The sequence below is a fragment of the Hemicordylus capensis genome, chromosome 4 (genome assembly GCF_027244095.1).
Source record: "Hemicordylus capensis ecotype Gifberg chromosome 4, rHemCap1.1.pri, whole genome shotgun sequence".
In the NCBI taxonomy this organism is placed as follows: Eukaryota; Metazoa; Chordata; class Lepidosauria; order Squamata; family Cordylidae; genus Hemicordylus; species Hemicordylus capensis.
The window spans coordinates 85,440,309-85,459,991 of NC_069660.1; the positions used below are offsets into that span (position 1 = coordinate 85,440,309).

At 45.1% G+C, this 19,683-nt stretch overlaps 1 protein-coding gene across 2 annotated transcripts in view; it reads right to left on the minus strand.

Annotated features, from left to right (window-relative positions):
- PTCH2 (patched 2) overlaps positions 1-19,683 on the minus strand; it is a 93,765-nt gene that overhangs the window by 55,309 nt on the left and 18,773 nt on the right. Inside the window, exons 2-3 of one of the 2 annotated variants that reach the window (XM_053245374.1) lie at positions 14,678-15,155; positions 13,233-13,425 (exon numbers count right to left, since the gene is read on the minus strand). In XM_053245374.1, coding sequence (XP_053101349.1) covers positions 13,233-13,425; positions 14,678-14,818 — 334 coding nt within the window. In that variant the 5' untranslated portion in view covers positions 14,819-15,155. Of the gene's footprint in view, positions 1-3,496; positions 3,507-13,232; positions 13,426-14,677; positions 15,156-19,683 lie in introns of those variants that run through there. The other variant, XM_053245376.1, reaches the window with a different exon arrangement.

Genomic DNA, 19,683 nt, shown 5'->3' on the forward strand with positions numbered 1-19,683 from the left:
TTTGCCAGAGCTCTTTGTCCTGGTTAGCTGATCTTAGGGCTCAGCTTCAGAAGAACAAAAAGGTCAGCCCAATCATTCACAATATCTGTTTGGTTGCCACTACCCACTTCCATGGCAAATGCTGGCCTGAAGTCTGCTGGCCTGTCTGCTCACACACTATTTGCAGTGTCTTGGCCAGGAAGTTCCCCTGACCCAGACTCTGGAGCACTGACTGTCCCGCTGCTGCCATCCAGGGCACATCTCCCAACTAATTCAGGAGAAAAACTGTTTGGAGAACCTTTAGACAACCTCTTTACTACTGATCTAGTGTAAAAGGTGGCTCTTTCACTGGCCCTTTCAAAACCATTCTTTAATTTCTCTAACAAGCCTCACAATGACCAAATCTTCCATCACTCTAGCTGCTAATACCATTAACTAACTGAAACCTCTGCTTAAGTGGGAAAGAGGCCACAAGGGATTGCAAAGTAAATGTATATTTACCTCAAATCATCAAGCCAGAGGACATTTCCTTTGCTTCAATAATTGGCACTATCAGTGTCATGTCCTGCCCTTTGTTTTCTACCCCACTCAGTATACTCATCTGCTCCAGAGGGAAAATGTCTTTGTTCAGGCATACAACATGAGTGTCAAGGCCTACATAAACAAGCAAGAGGGAACATGAAGTCTCAGACTTCAGAGGAAAACAAGTCCTGAAAAAAGTGAGTCTACTATTCTCCTTGCCACCTAAGTGGCACAGTGGAGAAATGACTTGCCTAGCGAGCAAGAGGTTGCTAGTTCGAATCCCTGCAGGTATAAACACCTCTATTGGGCAGCAGTGATATAGGAAGGTGCTGAAAGGCATCATCTCACACTGTGTGGGAGGAGGCAATGGTAAACCCCTCCTGTATTCTACCAAAGAAAACCCCATGGCTCTGTGGTCGCCAGAAGTTGACACCGACTCGAGGACACAACTTTATTTTACTATTCTCCTGGGTGGGGCTACATCAGTCACTGTCTGTCACATTAGAGGTATTCTCAGATGAAAGGCCTAAACCATCATGATATGGCCTCAGATGAATAGTCACTCAAAGAATACACCTTTGGCATTTGAAGCCTTGAAGTGGCTCTATTTGCCTCAAGAGTACATAGGAAAATAGACCTTCAGCTGGAACAGGAATCCACTGGGACTGGAAACGATTTCAGAACTGATTAAGGGGCCTTTTGTAGGTATAATTAGGCAAATTGCTTGTTTCACACGAACAAGGCACAGGAGGCACAGGTGATCATAATAATACTGTGTTGACAATGGATTTCCAATGTAGTAGAGTTTAGTGTGATCACCTCTCAAAGGTGACAGATGCTGTATGACAAGATCCAGTGGTCCACACAAATCCACACATTATGAGTGATTGCTTTCTGCTCTGGACAGGGAGTCTGCAGGAAGGGGTAGACAACACCTAGTAGAGATGTGCAGAACCAGTTCACGATCAAACCAGTCTGCTGTGTACCAGGCCGGTTCAAATGGTTTGATCATGGACTGCTTAGAACCAGTTCGAACTGATTTGTTGGTTCAACTGGCCAAGCTGGTTGGTTCGATTGAACCAGTTCGTGGAGCGGCGGTTTGGTCCAAATTCAGAACAAACAACCACAAATGGTCCATGCACACCTCTAGCATTCTTTTCTTCCTCCTTTTCTGTACATCTTCCTCCATCCTGAACTGACAGCTTAGCCAATACATTCTGGACTAGCACAGGAAATAACTCATGAAGGACAACTCACAGGTAAGGACCCAGTTGGCCAAGACATTGTACTCTCACCATTTCAAAGCATTGTCACTGCCCTTGCTGAGACAGCAAGAACGTAGGTCAAGGGCTCAATCCTACACAAAAGACTACACTTCCAACCATAATGGAGAAAGTGCAAGTCCACAGTGGTTTGACCACTAAAAATTATTTCTGTGTGTACCCTTGTATTCACCACATATTCACACAAGGGAGTATGAAAAATAATCACTCTATCTTACAAAGATCACTAAAATAAACATTAACAATACTTAATAGAAGAAATTTAAAAAACCAATTTCTTAGAAATATATTGCAGATTAAGAACTGCACTGTGATTAGATAGCATGTATGTACCACAATGTACTCTTATATTGATGGATATGAATGGTAGATATTGTTTATCCCAGACCTGCATATTAAAGATTGTTTATTAGCTGTGACATTTTTCTCAAGAATGACTTGCATTCCTAGCCTTGTTCAGGTGTTAGAAGAACTGGGACACTGTACTCACATCCAGTGTCCCAGAGAGAGCTCTCTGAAGCCCCCCACCCTGACATTGACATGCTCTAAAGCCCTGCCCTGCAAGAAGAATGCCTGAACAGGGCTCTTGTTCAGTCTTTTGAAAAGACAAAGTATTAAACAGTGTTTATCTTGATTTAGGGTCTTTCATTATGATTAAGTTTGTGAACTTTTCTTTAAAGGGTTAAAGAAGCTTTAAAAATAAAGACTAGAACTTATTCTTGAGTGAGAAAATGGCAGCTGATTCCTTGATGCAGGATGAGCTTTCCACCCTCAGACATTAGGAATTGCCTTGTTGAAGCAGAATCGTGGTCTAGCTGGGCTTGGCAAGGAGCCAAGTTGAAAGTGAGGCTTTATGGTGGACAGTTTATATTTTGGTTTAATCCATTACTATTTCCATCAGCAGCAAATTCAATAATAATTCAATCATGTGGCTACAATGGAGAGCAAGGGGACAGCTGCGTCCCCTCCATATCCATGTAGGGCTCTGATTCCCTGACAGGCCTGAGGCAGTGAAAAAAGAAGGATGGTGGAGGGTAATATGCACCCACCCACCCACCCTCCTCACACACACACACACACACACACACACTCACTCCCTCCCTTGTGGCTGTGGCAGCCGCAGCTGAATCTGATTTCTTGCAGCGTCCTCAACACAGTGCTGCACGCACATGCCGTGGGCCACCTTCAAAGTGTTGAGGGGCGGATTAGCTGGATTAGGGAGGCTGTGAAAGGAGCCATGCTGCTCGGGAGGAAGTCTCGCTGGGGGCATGCTAAAAGAGCCATTTTTACCTGTCCCAGCTGCTCTGAAAGGCCTGCCAGCCGCTAGCTGGCCTATGGCTGTCAAAACACGTCCAACCAGGATCTTGTTCACCATGGAAAAGCAGCTAGTTCCATCAAGGAGAAAGGGAGCCCAGGCACCCCATTAAACTGACACCCTGGGGCTAAACATTGCTGAGGGCTGGGATAAGGGGAGATGTGCAGCACCGTGTCCCTTGGTGCTTGTTCTCTAACAAACCAAGTCTGACAAAGACAGAGACGCCAGGCTGCTTTCTAAATAAACAAGGCAGAGGGGGTGGGGGTGACTGGCAGGCTGGCTGGGGGAGCTGGCTTTAAGGAGAGCAATGAAAGGCCCGTTTGAGGCCTACTCCCCATTCCCCAGGCCTGGCCTGGCCTTTTGTTTATCCCAGACCTAAATTAATGTCTTTATTTACCAGAAATCCGAAGGGCTCAGGTTCCCAGTGTAGAGGGGGCGGGTGGAGAGAGGGACAGTAGGAAGGAGTCTTGGCCAAAGACGAGGGGAGAGCCCGACCCCCAAAAAAGGGGGCTAAAAGAGATTCAGTTGGGAGCCATTCACTGCTAAGACTCCTGTCAGCATTGACATAAATTTCCACTGGTGTTGGCATTTACGCATTTGGCATTTCCATATGTATAGAGTTGCCTGGACTAATTATGCTAATCATCCCCTCTGTTGGCCGCTGTGAAAAATACCCACATTAAGCACTCCACTGCCTGCTAATGTGACTTAATGTGCGGTTGAAACATACATTCATCCCCCTCTGAATAGCGAAATTTTTCCACATTGCTGCCTTCATTCAGGCAAGAAATGAATTTTTTGAACTCAGACCACTTTTCCAAGCCAGGGGGGATGGACCAGAGAATAACACTCTCTCCTTCTCGCTCTCTCCACTTTCTGTCCCCACTCATAGTCCTTGCCAATAAAATAAAAAATAAAATAAAATCTCCAAGGCTGGACCAGGCACCCTCCTTCACATATCATTTAAAAATGAAATCTCCAGATGTACAACTAGATCAGCGAGGTTGGGAGACCCTATCTTTATCTAGAGGCATCCTTCCTCCCACTATTCTCTTGTCCACTCCCCACCCTAAACAAAAGGAGCTCTTTCCTCCCCCAACCCTTCAATTCTTTGGGAAACTGAAACAGCCTGAGTGGCAACTCTAGCAAGTTTGAGCTAGTCTGAGAAAAGAAAGATCCTTTCAAAGCCAGCCATGGTCACAGTAGAAGATGCCTCTTAGAGCAAATGTCAAAGCAGAGGCAGAAAACAAAGCAGATTTAGAGGATAATGGGCAAAGCTCTCTCTCTCTCTCTCTCTCTCTCTCTCTCTCTCTCTCTCTCTCTCTCTCTCTCAGTTATAGGGTAGGGAAGCTGAGGGGTATCCTCCTAGTGGAACTCAAATACACCAATTTTTTTTTTAATAGAGCACTTCTGTACGACAGGTGTTAAAGAGTTTTTCATCATACACTATTGATAAGTGCTTATACAAACAACTGAGTTGAATTACTACTAGTGTTACTCTACCACGTACATTAATGCTACTACCAGTAGAAGTAGAAAACAATGACAGTGACAAGCAGAAAAGAAAAGCGGTGGAAGGGAATAGTGGGGTAGGGAGAAGAAATACCATTACTGCTCTTTCTTCTTCACTGGCAGTTTTTAAAAAATTGTATCTATGAGTCCTGAGTAAATTAAACCTCTTTATCTTTCTCACCATTCGTGCCCTGGGTTCTATGGTCAGTTGCTATCCCAGGGAAAGATAAGAAAGGGATACTGAATATATGGGCAAAGTAACTATGGAAAACACTAGAAATGGCTTGACCAAGGCTGGAGAATGTGACCAAGGCTGGAGAATAGATGAATGCATGCATTATTGTTCAAATTTAAACTATCAGACTACACATCAGCAGACATTTGTATCAGACAAAATAACAAAATAACTAGTTTCTTAGAAACTATGAGGAATCATCTATAGCATTTTGGAGGGTATGAGGGTAAGATACTGGGACACACCAAAAATAATATGGGAAGTAACTATGTGTCCCCTGTGGGTAACACATGTGTTGTCTTTCAGAGGATAAACTTGAGGCCTGCTTCCCTGAACTGCCTAGTTTCTCCTCTGACTTTAGAATCCATATGCTTCCCTCACGTCACAACATTTTGGAATTTGCTTTTCTTTCTGTTTACTCTAGTCTTCTACATAGCATCATTCAAGCTGCCGTTTCCCATAAACACTTTCTGTAGTCACCCTGATATTGTTGATAGCCTCCTTTGCTTTGAAAAAATGCAAATGCTCAAAACTAAGAAATGCACAACTTTAGATCTACCAATGTCAGCCATCTTCCTCATGGTTCTCATCCTTTCCAAAGCCTTCCTCTCACATTATCAGCATCAAGACCACTGCAGAACTCTTTCCTTGCCACTAGGCCACCCACCTCTGCTGGCCACCCAAGAATCTTACACATACACACTGAAGCCCCCTTGGCCTCTGCACTCAGCTGCCTTGGGGGCTTGTTTATTTACTCTTATGAGTGAGGTATGCAGGCCCCACATCCACAGTTTATTTATCTGTCCGGAAGGAGAGTTCAGAATAGAAAGCCTCATTGAACATATGTTGGGACTTCTAGCATTCCTCACATGGCTTGCCTTCATGGGCTTTCTCTTCAATCTCCAACACCCTGAGGTCTGACCCAAATCAAAGGTGACTTCATGCACAAAGACATCAGGCTAATTCTTGTACATATTGAGAATCAGCTATTCCTAGGAATGTGTAGACATTACCTACCTTTAAGCCTCAGCAATGTCTACAAAGGCTGCGCTTTGATAAACTTTCAGTGGGCAGTTCAGGAATCTTTTATTGGACATCAGATACTGAGGAGGGGCATTTTTATAAGCTGCTAGTGAACCCAACCTGGGATTCAGCTGAAAGTCTCAAGGTGGGACTAGGTTCCCCCACTCTATCAAAACACTCAAATCTACTAGTTACTTCTATATTAAGTCTTGGCTTATTCTCCCTCACTCTATACATGAGTCAGATATTGGATCTCTTGTTTTCCCACAGGCTACAGGTTAGAACTGCCATCACACCATTCCCCAAGCTATAGTCCAGGAGGGGAGTGCTCCAAATTCTCTAGATTCTGTGCTAGTGAATTAATTCAGTTTCTGACAACTGATGGGCAGAATGCCCCATCTTCACTCAGTCTATGATTGTGTCCAGGAGAAAGATCCAGAACCAATTTCAGCCCCTGTAGCAAAAATACATTTTATACCTTTTATATCCTGACTAGAAGTCATTATTGCCAATCCTGGATGTTCTGACTGTATGCAATATATGGAAACGTGTTCAAGGTTAGGAGTCTCTTGAATGCCAGCTTGAAATAGTAACTCGGCTCATCACCAAGTTTTTCGGACCATAGCTTCCAGTTCTCTATGTACTGGTCCTATTCCCTTGGGCACTTGATGACTCCCCCAGTCTGCCAATCCCACAAGGGCCTGTGTCCAGTGCTGCAGCAATTATCCATCAAATTCTTCATTTCTTCCCAATTCTTGCATGCTCCACTGTCTCCATCATTTCACTGTCTCCATCAGCCTCCCAATACTCTCAGGAATTCAGAGATAGAAGCACTTCTTCTGGCAGCACAATCATCCAGTAGCAGCAACCTTTAAAAAGGCCCTACAGCCACACAACTACATTAATATGTTCTGGTTAAAGATTAAACCTGCCTTCCTTTGAGGTCATCCTTAGCCTATAAATCAGTCATGACCTTTTGCCTCCCAAATGCTGGCTTGCTTTCAAGCCCCAAAGCTTTAGGTTTAATTCCCACCTAGCACTCTAACATAGTCACAGCTATGCCAACAGGCAGGTGCCTTTATAGAGGCCTTCCTGAATGTGCAGACAACTAGTTCCTGCTGACATCAGTTTTTGGCATTTTCCCCTACATTGCAACTGACCAGGATGAATGATCAGTGTCAACACCATTGCAGGCACAGACTGTAGATCCCCCATTGCAGTGGCTGATTCCGAAATGCTAAAAGCAGATTTTATTTTAACTCTTATCTTTTATAATCTGAGATGGATTATTTTATGAGTAAAGAGAAAGTTTAATTAGTTAAGAGCTGGGATTCAGTTGAAACCCAACCAGGAAATAAGTTATTTTACCTGTTAGTGGGCTGGTTTGGATGATACAGTCCCCAGCACACATGATTATGAACTAGATGAGCCAAGAGTGGGCCTATTGGAACATCCACCATGGATGCCCTCCCAGTGCATCTTTTTATCACCTGGGGGCTATTCCTCTACATGAGCTCCAAGTACTTGCTTGGAGCATGAGTAGACAGGCCATTCAGACTAACAGCCCCCCATGCGATAAAGGGACACTCTGGGAGGGCATTGGACATTCATGGAGGTGGTAATGACAGGCATGCTCTCAGTGGGTGTCCTGCATAATCATGTGTGCAAGGACTGTATAACCAGTCCAGTGTTAGGATGCTATTGCCACTAGTGGTGTATTTTAAGTCTTTTCTTAAGCTTGGTTCTCACAAACACTGAATGAGGTGGTAAATATGTTCCAGAATAGTGCCACTTCATATGGCATTTTGGGGCTCACATATAAAAATTCCTGGCAGATAGAAAATCAGCACATCACAGAGAAGGCTAGACTAGAACCCTTTCCCTTAACATTTAGTTTTCTATCTAAAGAGGGTTTAAAAAATATTAAAATGGAAAAGCATTCAGTCATGTGATCCCTCCCTTGTAGTCTGTAATAATACAGCCCAGTCTGAGATTTAACACTACTGCAGTTTGCGGGAACTAAGTCTATTATAAGCAGGAGATATATTCCCCTCCCCATTACAAATGACTGTAAGATTTTAGGGGATCTTATAATCATTTGGGATAAAATGCTGCCTTTGATCTTCCCAGTCCATCAGGCCTAACATATATGTGATCAGAAATGTAATTATAACCTGGGTTCTAGTGAAAAAGGAAGAACTACTAACATGAAATAATGCCTGGAGATTCAGGAACTCAGGGCTTCCCTCCAAACAAGAAATCACAATTAATGATTGTGATACTGGATAAGACAGAGTAAACAACTATGGACTAGCCCAGGGGTAGGCAATCTTGGGCCCCCAGCTGTTGTTGAACTACAAAGCCTATCATCTCCAGCTACAATAAACTGAACACAATAAGTTCAACAGCTGGTGGGGGCCAAGATTGCCCACCCATGGGCTAGCTTCTGGAAACTCACCCATCAGGGTATGTATTAGTCATGGATCCCACCCCCCACAACACCATACAAACATGCTCTTTCCATCAAGCTTACATTCAGGACTTTCTTCCTATCATTGCACAAAATAGAACCCTAGGTACACTATTTAAAACACTGTTTCACTGACAGATGATAAACACATGCTGCTTTTTTTGTTGTTGTAGCAAACTTCAACACTTCGCCCTTTATTTCAACATTTCCAGGAAAAAGATGTCAGTCCTAATAAGGCCTGGCTGATGCTCATGGAACATATATTTCTTAGTTGCCCACAGCTCCCTGTTGAGTATTTTGAGGTTTCTTGGTGTATAGGAAACACAGCTAATCTCTTCAAAATGGGCACACTCTGTAAAGGTTGAATTGAGGAAGAGGGATACGTTCCCAAGGTATGAGTGAAGAGCTCTTACACTGGTCAGGCCAAATTCCAATACAAGAAATCAGAGCCAACTGTTCTGATGCACCTGAGATGATACACTGCCCATCATGACCCAGCAGCTCTCCTCCCTCCCTAATCTCCCCACCTGAACTACAGTGTTAAGTCAGTGCATTTTTTTAAAATACTACTCCAATCTATGTACAGGGTCTTTCAGTGACATTATATAACTCCTTCTGAGACAACCGAGGTATTAATGGTGAACATAGCTCCCTCACTAAAAACAAATGGTTCTTCTGGAGAGAGGAGAAGAACTTCAGTTTACCTGCCTCAGACAAATTCAGCACCATTCACAGATCCCTGGGTAAGGTGAGGTTTGGCAGTTATTTTGTTTCAAATATCCAGTCACACGCGTGGGCACACACAGACAGAGCTGTAAACTGATCATGAGACATTGGCCACAAGTCCTGCACACTAAAATGCAGGGCATCTACTTTTAACAATTACTTGCTGTCATGTCTTGCTCAAGTATTGGTTCTAAAGTGTTCAATTGAAGAGGTCGATGGAAGAAAGAATTTTAAGAGGATCAATGTTCAGGAAGAAGAGGCTGTTATGGTTATCCTCCTTCTTAGAACAGGATTCCCTTTAATTTAGGGATTTAGATGTGCTGTTGATCTCCACTGAATACAAAGTCAGGGTTCTTCGCCCTCTACTGTCCCATGCTGGTCCATCAGTCTGTATCCCAGCATCCTTTGAGCATACATGTCCTGGACAGAAAACATATCCACCTTATCCAGAGTTGTTTCCCATGCTGATAACAGTGATCACAGTGCTGAGCAAAAAGTGTGGGAAGCTGCCTCAAGTATATGTTCACAGAAGAGAAGGGGTATAAAAACTGGGAGCTCCAAACAGCACTGACAAGTCAGGGACATGCAACTAGCAACTGTTCTGTCAACATATGTAGCATGCTACATTTGCTTCAACTAAGTAAGTGGGAGGCACTATTGACAAAAAGGAGATTGACACTACATGCCTTTGCTACCATTGTTTGTTCTGATTTGAGTATAGCCCTGCTTGCTTCCACTAGGAAGAAGTTCCTTTTAACATACTCCTTCCTAGTGTTATGGATGCAGGGCTATGTTCACATCAGAACAATCAAAGGTAGCAAAGGCATAAAGAAACCCCAGCCATGGAGGAAAAGCCATAATTCAACACACAACATAGCTAGGGCAGTAAACAATCCACAATAACATTCAGCTGGTTTGTCGCCTGCACACAGTTGATGCTATATGTGACTCAGTAGGAGGGCAAAAGGATCCAGTCTGAGGAACTGCTGATTTCAAACGTCAAAATCTTGATAGCAAAAGAATTCTGAGCCAGTCAACCCACAATAATTGACAGGGGGAATTCAGGACAGTTCCCGACACACCTTCATAACACTGGGGTTCAAAGCACCGGGGTTTTCAACTAAAGGAGTCTTATCATAACAGCCAAACAACTACAACTGCACTTGACAGACTGGAAAGTGGAAGGAAGCAGTAATGTGCACACATGGAAATCTACAGCTGTGATATTTTCTCACTTCCACTTGTATGCCATCTCCTCCCAGCCAGCTTTCCTACAGCACACCAAGCAGCCAGTTGCAAGGTTGGAAGTTGCAAGGTTGGCAAACGCCAGGCAACTAAGAAGATATCCAATGAAACACATGATAAAAACTAATATATGTGTTCATAGTATTTGCTGCAGTTATCGTGTTTCTAACACGGAGGGGAAAAAAGAAAGTATCAGTATTTCTTCTCAAAGCAAACATACCTTGAAATATAACTTGAAGCAAAACAACTCTCCAACCAAAGAGCCCTACACAATTTAGTGTTTTCTTCAGTACAACATACACACACACGTCTTAGATCGTGGACTCCTTCAGGCTTGTACATATTGCGAGCCAGCAACCCAACAATGAAACGAGCAACAGAGAATAGTCTTTAAAAAAAAAAAAAAGCTGAGAAAATATCAGCATCAAAAGCAATAAATAAGTACAAGCCCAACCGTGCAGGTTCTCAGGGGATCTTCTTGATTTGGGTTGAGATGGGTTGGTTACAAAAAGGGGATTTCCCTTCTTTAAATGTTAAACAGCTGCAGGTTTTGATGCAGCTCCTTTTTGCTACAAGCCTCTGTAAGGCAGAGGCAAGGAGAAAGCGTTGGGGTGGGGGGAAGGCTACGGTTCAGGCATTTTTTTCTTTCCAGACCCCCTTCAGTGTGTGAAACAGGTGGGTAAACTTTACTGGCATTCATGTGAGTGTGGGTTTTTATTTAAAAGGGAGTGGGAGGGTGGAAGAGTAAAGTTGCTTCTATTGTTGAACAAAATCCAAGAGTAGTTTAGGACCACACATGGAGCTAGGGTTGTGCAGGGGGAGGAGGTGTGGAACGCCAAAGATCGCTGACAGTCATCACAGAGAAACATCTGCTCTTGGAAAGCTCCCAGGCTGCTTGCAAAAAACATAAAAATAAAATAAAAATCCCAGGGTGTGAAAACTCAGCGCAACCTGGTGTCGGAAAAAAGAGGAGCCTGCAAGAGCAGGGGATGGAAACCAAGGAACAAACTCCAGGCATTGCCATATGAACTGATAGCAGTTCAGAGAAGGTTAAAAAAAAAAAACCAAGGGGGGAAAAACCCAGCATGCTGAACTTATTAATAACAAAGGCATCATTTTTATCAAATGTTTCCAGTAGGAAATTAGGATTTGCTCCTGGGTGACCCCTTTTGCTTTCGGATGTTTGCATTCAACCTGATTCCATTGTCAGCTGGCAGGCGTGTGTGACCAAACTTCAACTGACAGTTCTGTCATAGACAGCAATTATCCTCTCCTTCAGCACCACCTTCAGAAAGGTAATTTAGGAGTTTAATATCAATAATAATGCAACGCACCAAGGAGGCCCCGGTGGCAAGAGAAACCATCTCCTCTGAGAATTTAATTACACTTGTCTGAGTAGAGGCATGTATTTGCACTGATAGAGATCTGGATTGCACACACTCACAACAACATGGCGTGTGCAGGCACCCACATGCAGAGCAGCACAGAAAAGTTTCAATACCCACATATGCTCTTGGGGGGAACAAGTTTCAAGAAGAAGTTCTTTAACAACAGCAAGAACAACAACAGGAGTGGCTAACCATTGAGTTGTGGGGGAGGTCTATTTCCAAATATCTGCTGCCTTTACTTCATAGTTTCTTACAGATTATACCAAACATAATAAAACAGGCCTGAGCCCCCCAAAAGGAGGGGGGATTCCTGGCCTAGATAGGAAGTCATTCTAAAGAATCGCCATGTCCCTTTTCTTATTGGAAAATGGTCTGAAGGTATAGGATGAGGTTTGACTACTGAAGCTAAGCAGGTCTAACTCTGGGAGTTGTCTAGATGGCACATATGGAAACCATATGTAAGCCATTCTGAGCTCCTCAGAGGAAGAGCAGGGTGTAAGTATAATTAATAAATAAATCTGAACATCTATGGATCTGCTTCCCTAAAACTCTGGCAGCCACCTGTCACTTTTTAAAGTGTCATGGCTATGATGTATCCCATTATAGAAACCTCCCAGAACAGAATTGCTAGAGGCCTCTAGACTCAAACTGCAATCTGTGGCACAGTCTTCAGTGATGGAAAAAGCCCCCAAGCAACTCAGATTCTCCTGTTTATACTCTGATATCCTGCAAGTCTACATGTTAATGAGACATGGAAAGCTTCTGTTCCATAATATTACATTTACAAACAGTGCTCATCTCGATTATCTTTTGCACATCACAAAGGGCAACCCTGCTCAAACACTCCAAAGAGTTATGATTTGGACCCCTGAAATTACAAGACTGGCTTCAAAACCACTAGCACAATACCCTGAAAACATTTCTGGAGGAAGCCCATCAACTTGAAAGGACTTGAACAAGGACGTGCAAGTGTTCTCAACCAGCTTATTCATATAAATGGGACTTGCACAGAAAAAGTTCCCAGTCTGATTGTTTCCCAATCTGATTGTGATTTCTTTCTTTCTTTTTAAATAAAAAGGCTTCTTGTTTTCATTATTTCGTTGCCAAGTGGCTTTGGAGACCTTACAGCACATTTGACAGTCACATTTTCAAGCTTTTCTCCACTGTTATAAGGCTTAGAAACAATGGGAAAACTCATGATTTTATCACTAGTCTTGAAGTCTTAGGAGTCCCTCAGACTGGAACAAATGGTTCATATCCAAGAGAATGAAAGCAGATCTGTTGCTTGGTACCTGCCCCCAAGGAGACAAGGTGCCAAAGCTGAGAAGCTGTGTGCAAATCTGGATTTACAAACACATGTGGAGCTTAGAGATGGGGCCCTTTGCCAACATCTCCCTTTTAAAAGCTCTTCTAGGCTCAGACCAGAATTCATTTGCCTGTCACAGTGTTAGGCAACTACAGCACCCCACCCCGCAACATGCTCCCGGCTTAATGCGGTCCTCCCAGAAGTCACATCATCTAGGAAGGAGCTTACCTTCCACCCAGAGCTGCTCAATATCCGTCTCGATGGAGGCTACTCGCAGCCCTACAGCCAGTGCCCCAAACACCAGCAGCCCCACAAAGAGTACTTTGCCACAGTGACGCTGGATCCAGCAGCCCAGTGTAAACAGCAGGGCCTGGAACTGGGCCCGCAGCCACAGCGGAGCTTTCTGGCCCACAGCCTTACCCTGGGGAGAGAAATGGAGAGTTAGCCAAAGCACTGTTGCTACAGGGAACAGCAACATCCTGCCCCAGGGTAGCTGGCATAGGGGTGATGGCAGACTTCAATCAGAACCTATTTCACATATTTGGAGCCACTGAGGGGGTGTGACCCCAGGACCTCTCATGTGCTGGAAGCTTGTGAAGGCTGGTGCTTATCTCTCCTTTTCTAGTCTACAGGGATGAACTAGTGAGCGCAAGTGACATTTCTTGATATGGGCGAATCTCTAGTACTCTGGATGGCTAACATGAGCACAACCAGCCACTTTGTGCATCTAGGCTCAGGCATGAAATGAAAGGCCTGCTCCAGTAAATGTGTTAATCTCTAAAGTGCTGCCGGACTCTAGCAGAGGAAGAGCAGCTCAAAGGGAACAGAACTTCTTCCGCTTCCTAAGAAAAGTTTCCCCACCCACCCAGTTCTAGGCAGAACTTTTTCCTCCAGGGAATCCCCAGCACCTGAAGCTCCATTCCCTATCTGAATGGAGCCTGCAGAGCTCTTGCAGCCACAAATGAATATGCTCAGAACCTCCAAAGTCAAGTTCCCAGCTTTGTGTATGAGGTGGGGTGAATGTAAGGGCCACCCCACCCTTTTCTCAGGTGTGCCCTTTTGCCCTACCAAGCTTCTCCTCCTCTCAGGCGAGGTCTCTCTCTCTCTCCACTGCCCCCTGTCTTCTCTCCATCCAGCCCCGCATGTTCCTTCCTCTCGCCGAGTCATTGGCTATGGTACTCCCCCAAGTTTCTCGTTCCCCTGCAAAACGGCCCCCGCCCGCTTCACACCCCCGCCTCCTAGCTGCTCCCTAAACCCACCGCATCCCCTCGCAGCTCCGATCCTGGGCTGGCCGCTCCAGAGCACCCCATCTACACGCAACGCCCTCCTGGACGGCTCCATCGCCTCTCGTCTTTCCATAAACAAACTCCTGGGACCACGAAGCGGGCTCAGTTCGGAGCACGCATGCGAGAGCCTGTCCCCTCCCTTCATCCCCCCACATCCCGGAGAAGCCGAGGGAGTCCAGCCCGGATTCCCATCTCCTGCCATCCGCCAGCCTGCACGCTCTCCAGTCCCTAAGCCCGAGCCCAGAGAAGCCCTCTTTGCCTTCTGCTTCTTTGTGGCTGCTGGTGTGCGCGCCTCGCCTCCGCTCCCTCCCCGTTGGATGGGATCATCACCCCAACTTTTCCCTCTTCCCCCACCCGTGGGAAAGCGCCGTCTTCCCGTTCCCTTACCTTGGAGATCTGTTTGAGGGCAAAGGCAGCGTGGCAGTAGCTGGGTCTCCGGAGAAGATCCGAGTTGGCAGCAGCCGCGTAAGACGGCGGGAGCTCTCCAAAGAAGCCCTCGGCCCCAGGGACCGGCCGATCCGAAGCCATGCTCCGGGGTCGAACGAGGACGGTGCTTGGGGGAGGCAAAGGGGCGCAGGCGGCTTCCCAGCAGCGGTAATCCAGTGAGAAGAGGCGCAGGGTCCAAGGCTTCAGGCTGGCTGCTGCGGGGATCCCATGCGAACATTATGGGGGCGAATCCGGGGCCATCCAAGCGCGCCCCATGCGCCCTTGGCGCCGTCCAGCGTGGCCCTCTCGACGCGCGGCAGGAGACGGGGATCGAGCGCTCACACAGCCCCCGAGACTAGAGGCGCCCGGGTGCCCGGCGGTGCAGTGCGCCTCGGATCCCGTCCCACCAACATTTGGAACAAACAGTCTCCTCCGAGATCTTGAAAAGAGGAGCGGGGGGAGGAAGGTTTGGTTTGATGGGAAAGTGCCCCGGTTCCCATTGGCCGAGGAAGAGGCAAATTACTCCGCAAACATCTCCTATTATTAGCTGCTAAGCAACAGCTCACCAAAGTGGAGAGAGGAGAGACCACCCAGGCAGCGCCTCCTCCGCCTCCCTCCTCCCCGCCTCAAATCAATGAGGGCAGAGGGAGGGAAAGACTTGCCTTCAACACAGGAATTCTGCTCCACAGATTTTCAAATGCTGCCCGTTGCCCCCTCCTAGCTGCCCCCCAATCCAAACTAGTTCCTTTATTTATTATTGCAAGCGGACGTAGCGATGCACCGGGACAGCTGCAAACTTTTCCGGTGGGGAGAGGGTGAACTCTGCAAAAGATTTAGTGCGGGGGGTGGGAGAGAATCTCGGTTCGGGGAAAGTGGAGGAAGGAATTGATTGCTTTCAGAGAGTGGCAGATTTCAAATTGGAACCCCCACCACCCCAAGAGAGAAACACAACTTTCCTATATAGTGTGGTAAAACTACTAGCTGCTGACTTATTGAGTTCTCAGGCCTGGGATTTTTTGTCAAGCCCTGCTCCCCCACATAGCACATTCAAAAGAAAGAAAAGCTTCAGACATGTGCAAAGTGCCAAGGTCTCCCCACTGAGAAACAGCAATGTTTTCCTACATACAGACAGAGGGAATGACTCCATGTCAGAGGATGGGTATGATTTGACTTCCAAATTCAACTGAGCGCCAGCACCGCTCATTTAGAAACGAAGCCATGCCAAATGATATACATTTTTTAATGCATTACATGACTGAATGCATTACGTTCATCAACTGTTTCAAATGTCAGGGAACACTTGCTTCTCGATGCATGCAGAGGGGTTTTCTCTCTCCCCAAGGCTCTCAAAAGAGAAATAATTTATTTCTCTAAAACTGAAATAACTAATTATTTTCAGTAAGATCGGCTAAGTTAATGGCTTGATTTGAACCAGGTTCATCCACTCTTAGAATTGGGAGGTCATTACAGTGGCTCAGTCTTGGAAATATGAAGGAATAACCTCTGACCATGTGCAGACTATTCTTCATTCAGTAATCCCAACAGCTTCCATATGTCTGGGATTAGGGATAACATTTCCAGGTTGTTTTGGGGGGATAGTGTGTCAAACAGTAGTATATCCAGGCATGTTTGAGTCCCCACAGTTTAGACATTTACTGACAAACTATCCAGATCCATAAGAAATGCCTTGTTTTCCACCATAGGAACATAGGAAGCTGCCTTATACTGAGTCAGACCATTGGTCTATCTAACTCAGTATTGTCTACCCAGACAGGCAGCAGCTTCTCCAGGGCTGCAGGCAGGAATCTCTCTCAGCCCCTATCTTGGAGATGCCAAGGACGGAGCTTCGAACCTTCTGTATGCAAGCATACAGTTGCTCTTCCCAGAGCGACCCCATCCCCTGACGGGAATATCTTATTGTGTTCACATGTAGTCTCCCCTTCAAATACAAACCAGGGTGGACCCTGGTTAGTAAAGGGGACAATTAATGCCTGCTACCACAAGGCTAGCTCTCCTCTCTTGCTTGTGATTTTCTCCATTGAGAAAACCACAAGCAGGCTGGTTGTCTGTAAGAACGGGGAAGAAATTGTGCCACTCCCTACCTCACACTCACAAGCCCTATTCACACATTATGTTCAGCACTCATATGATAGTACAGTGTACACAGATACAGATCTGTACACATTTACAGTGATTCACATGTTATGTTTAACAAGGGTGCAGCAGTACACTTCCTATCTGTACCATTCATTTGAGGGACCTGTAACCAGGATAACTTTTTAAAATGAACTCTAGTACAGACATTCACACATAAACATGTATGAGTGCTCAGACATCTGTACACTCTTACAACACAGAGCTGGTTCACTTTACCACAGTGCCAACATGTGAAGAGGATGGTGAAAAGCTGTGAGTGCGGCTTTCCTGAGATCATCTATAGGACATCTCTACACATTGTTGGGATGTCCTTCAATTGCATGAGGGGGCTGTTAATCTAAAGCCCTATTTGAAGCATGTTTAGGGCCCATTTGGATGAACAGCCCCTACACATAATTGCATCCATCAAGTGCATCAAGACATTCTTCAGATAACATCAAGGCAGGTGTGCACATTGTGGGTCGCTGTCTTCAGCACACGTTGGAGCCACGTTCAAGCGAACCGGCACATAATGTCTGAACAGGGTCACAGTCTCATACCATTTTCCTAACATGTTAAAGTAACCTGGCAAGACACTACTAGCCCCACAAACAGCTGAAACACAAACACAAATATTCCCCTCCCCTGCAATATTAATTGAAAGAACAAGGTTTAACCAAAACATACGAATGCTTCTGATTCAGAAAACTATCTTCATATCTTTAATCAAAGTGGGTCCAAAAACTCAGCCAGGATGGGACAAAGCTGCATATGTAGTTCAAACTCAGGCAGGAGGGGGAAGAGTCACATGATGTCTCAGGCTATCTCTTCTCTTTGGACAGTAGTCAAGCAACAAGCCCCTCCTACTTGGTTTGCTCCAATAAATAGGTGAGGAGGTCTCAGTGGGTTTGTTTTCTACCAGCCTCACAAGGTAGGTATTGTGTTTGCTCTACCAGGTAAGGAGGAGCTAACAAGCAGCCAATAGGTAGCCAGGATTCTAGTTGCAAAGCTCAGGCAGAGAAAAAATAGACCCACTACAAGGGAGGGACTTATCTAGTAATATTGCGAAGAGACTATGCAGCCCAAGTAATCACATTACTTTATAGGCTCCCCTCCCCCTCCCCTGACTGAGTTCAAGCTGAAGATTAATTTGGTGAACCAAAACAAAAAAGGCAATTGAATGCTCTTTAATTGTTCCCCTCTCTTCTTTCACGGGGAGGGATCTGTTCTTGAACTCATAATGGTGGAACTGCCCTTGTTCCCATATTAGGGGAAAAAAGATTGCTTCTCTGGTGAATATTTGCTAATGTAGGAGATTGTTTATATATTTTTGTATTGGAGTTTATGGATGTATATTATTCTATGTGTACGTGTACATGCTATGTGCTGAGATTTCATGAGTATGCGATGTTGTGGCTTTTTGAAGATGCATGTTTAGCACTGGACAGTGGCAAAGCTGCAAAAGTGGGACATACATTTTATGTCTTCTGATGAGACCAGGTAAGAGCTAGAAAAGATTCTGAAGCAAATAGAACCTTGCAGAATCCATTTGGAATCTGACTGGGTGGCCCACCAGATCTGAACCAGTGTTCACTGTCTCTAGTACACATTCTGGGGTCCAGTACGAAGACCCAAATGAGAAACACTGCTTCACAAAGCAAAGCAGTGTTCAAATAGTTTCAGATATTGTGCCTCTTCCTCCTTCTGCTTGCCTCCCCTCCCCCAACCTCTACTACTCTGAACGACGGTCACAGCCAGCAAAGGTAACAGATTTTTAAAGTTTCTGAAGAGCCTTGGTCTCCATTAACAAATTATTGCCTCAAATCTTTCCTCTGGAAGCACTGGGATGCTGACATATTTGTCAAGTCCTCCATATACCACACATTCTATCTGTCTGCATGCAACATCAGCTGTAATTATTACTTTTTCCCCATCACCCACTCCATCCTGAAATGTAACTTCCTTGCAACCATCAGCTTGGCCTAGGTCCAGGCAATGATGTGAGTGATGGTTCCAGCTTCTCCCATCTAGGAGCAACTATCATCTTTTAGCTGCTTGCCTATTTAGTATAGCCATTTAACACCAAGGATTCAGGCTTCCACCATGGGTGTCTAAAAAGAAAACGCTTCTCCACTCCAGTCCCTACTCCTTTACAAACATACATCACCTAGGAGATGATGGCCTCTGGGGCTGATGTTTTTACAGAAACAGCAACAATCAATTTCACTCTGTCTTATGGTCTAGGTTCCTTCCATTATCAACAAGAAAAGCACCTGATGCTGCTGCAGGATAAAATGTCAGACCCTACCCAAAGCACTTGTTGAAATAGTTTGTCCCCAGGAAGATCTCCTTGCAAAACTCTCAAAATCACAGGCACTGATTTTAAACAAGAAATGTTGTACCACCTGTACCTTTCCCTACATTTGGAAACATTTAGTCTTGCCCATGGGCAGAAGTGATTCCTTCTTGGGTGCCTGTTTATTTCTTCTCTTCCATTTCCATTTGGGGTAGTGAATGTCATAGGACAGATTTTATTTTCCTCATCTCTTCAGACTAGTGGCTGATTCTTCTTCTGAGGCTACTTAATGGTAGAGAGCAATACCTCTTGTCTTATGCCTCCCTTCCCTTTGATGGATGTGCGATACAGATTTGTATGTATCATCTTCCTTCTTATTGCCTCCTTTTCAGAAGCTGCAGGCTCAGATGTGTGTGTGTGTGTGGGGGGGGTACTCTCTCTACACATTAGATACTGATCGGTTTTCACTTATTGTCACACTCTTCAGTCCCTTGTACAGCTGCTTGGCAGAAACGGATATCTCTACCTCTTCCTC